Below are 3,087 nucleotides of genomic sequence, written 5' to 3'. Positions count from 1 at the left end.
CTCGAGGGGCTGCAGGGAGGGAAGGCAAGGGACCCGGTGCCCAGAGGACTTCAAGCGAGGCTCAGTTGGGAGGGAGGAGAGAGGGGGTGTGAACCGAATCACCGAAGGCTTGGAAGCTGGGTGGGCGCTTGGCTGGAGGGTGGGTCCGGCCCCCTGCAGGACTGGCTGCCTGTGCTTGAGCAAGTGCAGGGAGAGGTGCCTCGGCTGGAGGGTGGGCGTTCCCATGGAAACCGCCGCATCCCATCTGTGGCCTCAGACAACCTGCCTTGTGCCTGTGGGTCCGTGGCACCCCCACCGAGGTGCCAGGCCACGCCGGCAGAGTTTGTCGTCATGCCTGGTGCGGAGTGTGCGGGATCTGCGGACTGCGACGCCCGTGAGTTGCAGGGTGCTGGGAAGCCAGCCTTCTCGCCCGAGGCCCTGGCTTTCTTGGATTCCAGTTGCCTGGTTCCACCCCGCCTGATTCCCAGCTGGATGACCTTGAACCAGAACTGAGCCTCTCTCAGCTGCATTTCCTCGTCTTACTGTGTCCTACCTGGTAAGGCTATTGTGAGGACTGAAAGATGTCCCTCTAACGGCACCCAGCATGTGTGCTTGCCAAGCCCCAGCTGTGGGGCCTGTACCCAGGAGCCCAAGGAGAGGGGACAGCGGTGGTTGGCGCTCCGTGCTGCGGGCATCAGCAGGCATCTGCTATGTGGGGACAGGGCACGGCCTCTCCCTGGCGATGAGCTTGCCGCAGGGGGTGGTGACATCACCACGGAGGCGGCAGCCGTGCCGACAGTGGGAAGAGGCTGCTGCAGGGGCCCTGGGCCACGGAGTGGGGGTGGCTCCAGGCCCCCCGGTAAAGCTGCGGGCATCGGGCATCCTCTGGTGGCCCTCACAGCTCGACCAGGAGCCCAGGAGAGAGAGCACCACGTGTGACCTCTGGTGGTCACGGGCAGAGCTGCAGACCGGCGGCTCCCAGCCCCAGAGTCCTCACGAAGCGGGCTGGGGCGCCCAGGTGTGGGGAGGGAGGAGCACCCCCGGGGACCTCGCTCCTCGGGCCTGGAGGTCCTGTGCTGCTCCCAAGCAGGGCTCCTCTGCCCTGGGTGGATTTTCTCCAGGTGGCATGAAGTTGAACGTTACCTGAGGCTTTGATGAGATGGGTCCGGATTTAGAACAGGGACCCCTGAAAAGAAACAAAATCACGCTTAGAGGCCAAATCCCACCCCCAATCCCAGGCCACTGGCTCCTATGAAAACAGACCCACACCGCTGGTCTGCTTGGGCTGGCATGAGGGGAGAGGTGCCGTGGGCTGCCATGAGAGGGGAGCGCTCGGCCGGGGGGTCCCACCTGGGCCCCGGCTGCCCAGGCGCGTTCGGGCAAACCGCACACTCTTCTGGCTGGAGCACGGTCACATGACCGGACTGGCAGGCTGCCTCCTTCAGTGCCCTCCCTGCTGGGTGACCCGTCCTCGGCCGCAGGCACCGCCGCCGCCCACTGGCTCCGCACGTCTGTGCCGCTCGGGTGTTTCTTGGCCGGAGAGCCGCGTGGCACATCTGCTGTGTCCCTCCACGAGGCTCAGAGCAGCTCCCGGGAAGGGCTGAGAGGGGGATCTGGGGAAAGCCTGCAGGCGATCAGATATAATTTCTTCCTAATCATCAGAGCAAGAGGGAGACGGGAGAGGTGAGCAAGGATGTTTTTAATTCCTGCCACCCTCCCCCCTCCCACCTCCTGGCATGTCCCCCCCCCGCTCCGCTTGCCTTCCCTATAGCCAGTCCCCCTGGTAAGACCCGAACAGTCTTTAAAAAAACAATTTCTAGAGAGCCCAGGTTGGCAGCAACAGGAACCCATCCCCGAGCCCCAGATCAACGTGGCGTCTTGGCAGCTGTGTCCCCCGAGCACTTTTTCCTGGTTGCATTTTGTGTTGTAATAATCGAGACGCTTTTCTGTGGCTCCCGGCGTAAATGCACTGAGTGGGAGGGGACGGGCCTGCTCTCCATTCTTCTGCCCTCATGCGTGTCTCCTTTCTTCGCCTTTGCAGAACCACACGATGAGCCAGCACGCACAGTGAGGGACCGCTCGACAGGACACCTCTCCGCAGAAGGCTTGCCGGAGACGCCGTGGGGAGGGCCATTTGAACATTACATCCAATCAAAGTGTCATTTGCAACCCAGATGTAAAACTCTAATGATTTGGCCATGAGGCGCTGCTATTATAAGCAGCTGGAAATGAATATTAATGGCAGAGATTAAAAGTATTCCATGCTCAGTATTTTTTATTGTCCTGCTACAGCTAGTGTGCTTTTAGAGTTTCCGCCGAAGACTACATTTCTAGAGTTAGAGAAACCCGCTTTTTGACGCTATTGTCCTTTGTTCCTTCATGTATTATATTGATAGTTTTTAAAAAAGGGTTAGTGTGATTTTTTTTCCTTTGCTTCTTTTTTTTTTTCTTTCTTGTTTTTCTTTCCCCCCCTTCGGTTAACTACTTTTTAATTGCAATTCTAGGTAATTGTGCATCGTGATGTGATTGCTTGGCTATTGTCTGAATATTTCCTTTTAATTTTTTAATTAAAGACTAATGCTTTGATTGGATTTGCCAGTTCACCGGACAGTGATTAAAACTATGTAATGAATATAATCGGTTTCAGTGCAACGGGATGGTCTGCTTTTAAATGTGACTTAATCTGACTGCAGTTACTAGTACAGTTCAATAAAGGGAATCCATGCGATTAGCACCGGCTGCCTGGTTCTCTCCTCCCCAGCCTGGGGCTCTGGGGGGGGGGCTGTCGTCACCCATAGGGCGGGGACCTGCGCACGGTAGACCCAGCCTCCCTTGGGAGAGAGGACACATAGTTACCTAACACACGCAGTCTGGATCAGGTGGGCAGCGGCCACAGAAGTCAAAACAGAAGGAACCCTTAAAGATGAAATACTCTGATCTTTTCATCTGTGGATGGGGGAAGCTGAAGCTCGGGGGTAAGTGGGCTCATCCATGATGTTTCCTTGTTTCTCCCCCTGGGGATGGCTTTCCCGTGTTCTGGATGCAGATGGGTAAGTGGTTAACCCTTACCTGGCCAGGACTTCAGGCAGGACTTGGATTCTAGTTGTG

At 57.1% G+C, this 3,087-nt stretch overlaps 1 protein-coding gene across 2 annotated transcripts in view; it reads left to right on the top strand.

Moving 5' to 3' along the window:
- ZNF423 (zinc finger protein 423) overlaps positions 1 to 2,710 on the top strand; it is a 137,718-nt gene extending 135,008 nt beyond the window's left edge. For both annotated transcript variants that reach the window (XM_040633268.1, XM_040633267.1), the window contains one exon: positions 2,021 to 2,710. In XM_040633268.1, coding sequence (XP_040489202.1) covers positions 2,021 to 2,050 — 30 coding nt within the window. In that variant the 3' untranslated portion in view covers positions 2,051 to 2,710. The remainder of the gene's footprint in view (positions 1 to 2,020) is intronic.
- The last annotated feature ends 377 nt before the right edge of the window (positions 2,711 to 3,087 follow it).

Source organism: Ursus maritimus, unplaced genomic scaffold (assembly GCF_017311325.1).
Source record: "Ursus maritimus isolate PB19 unplaced genomic scaffold, ASM1731132v1 scaffold_19, whole genome shotgun sequence".
Classification (NCBI taxonomy): domain Eukaryota; kingdom Metazoa; phylum Chordata; class Mammalia; order Carnivora; family Ursidae; genus Ursus; species Ursus maritimus.
This window is presented reverse-complemented; position numbering and strand designations above follow the sequence as displayed.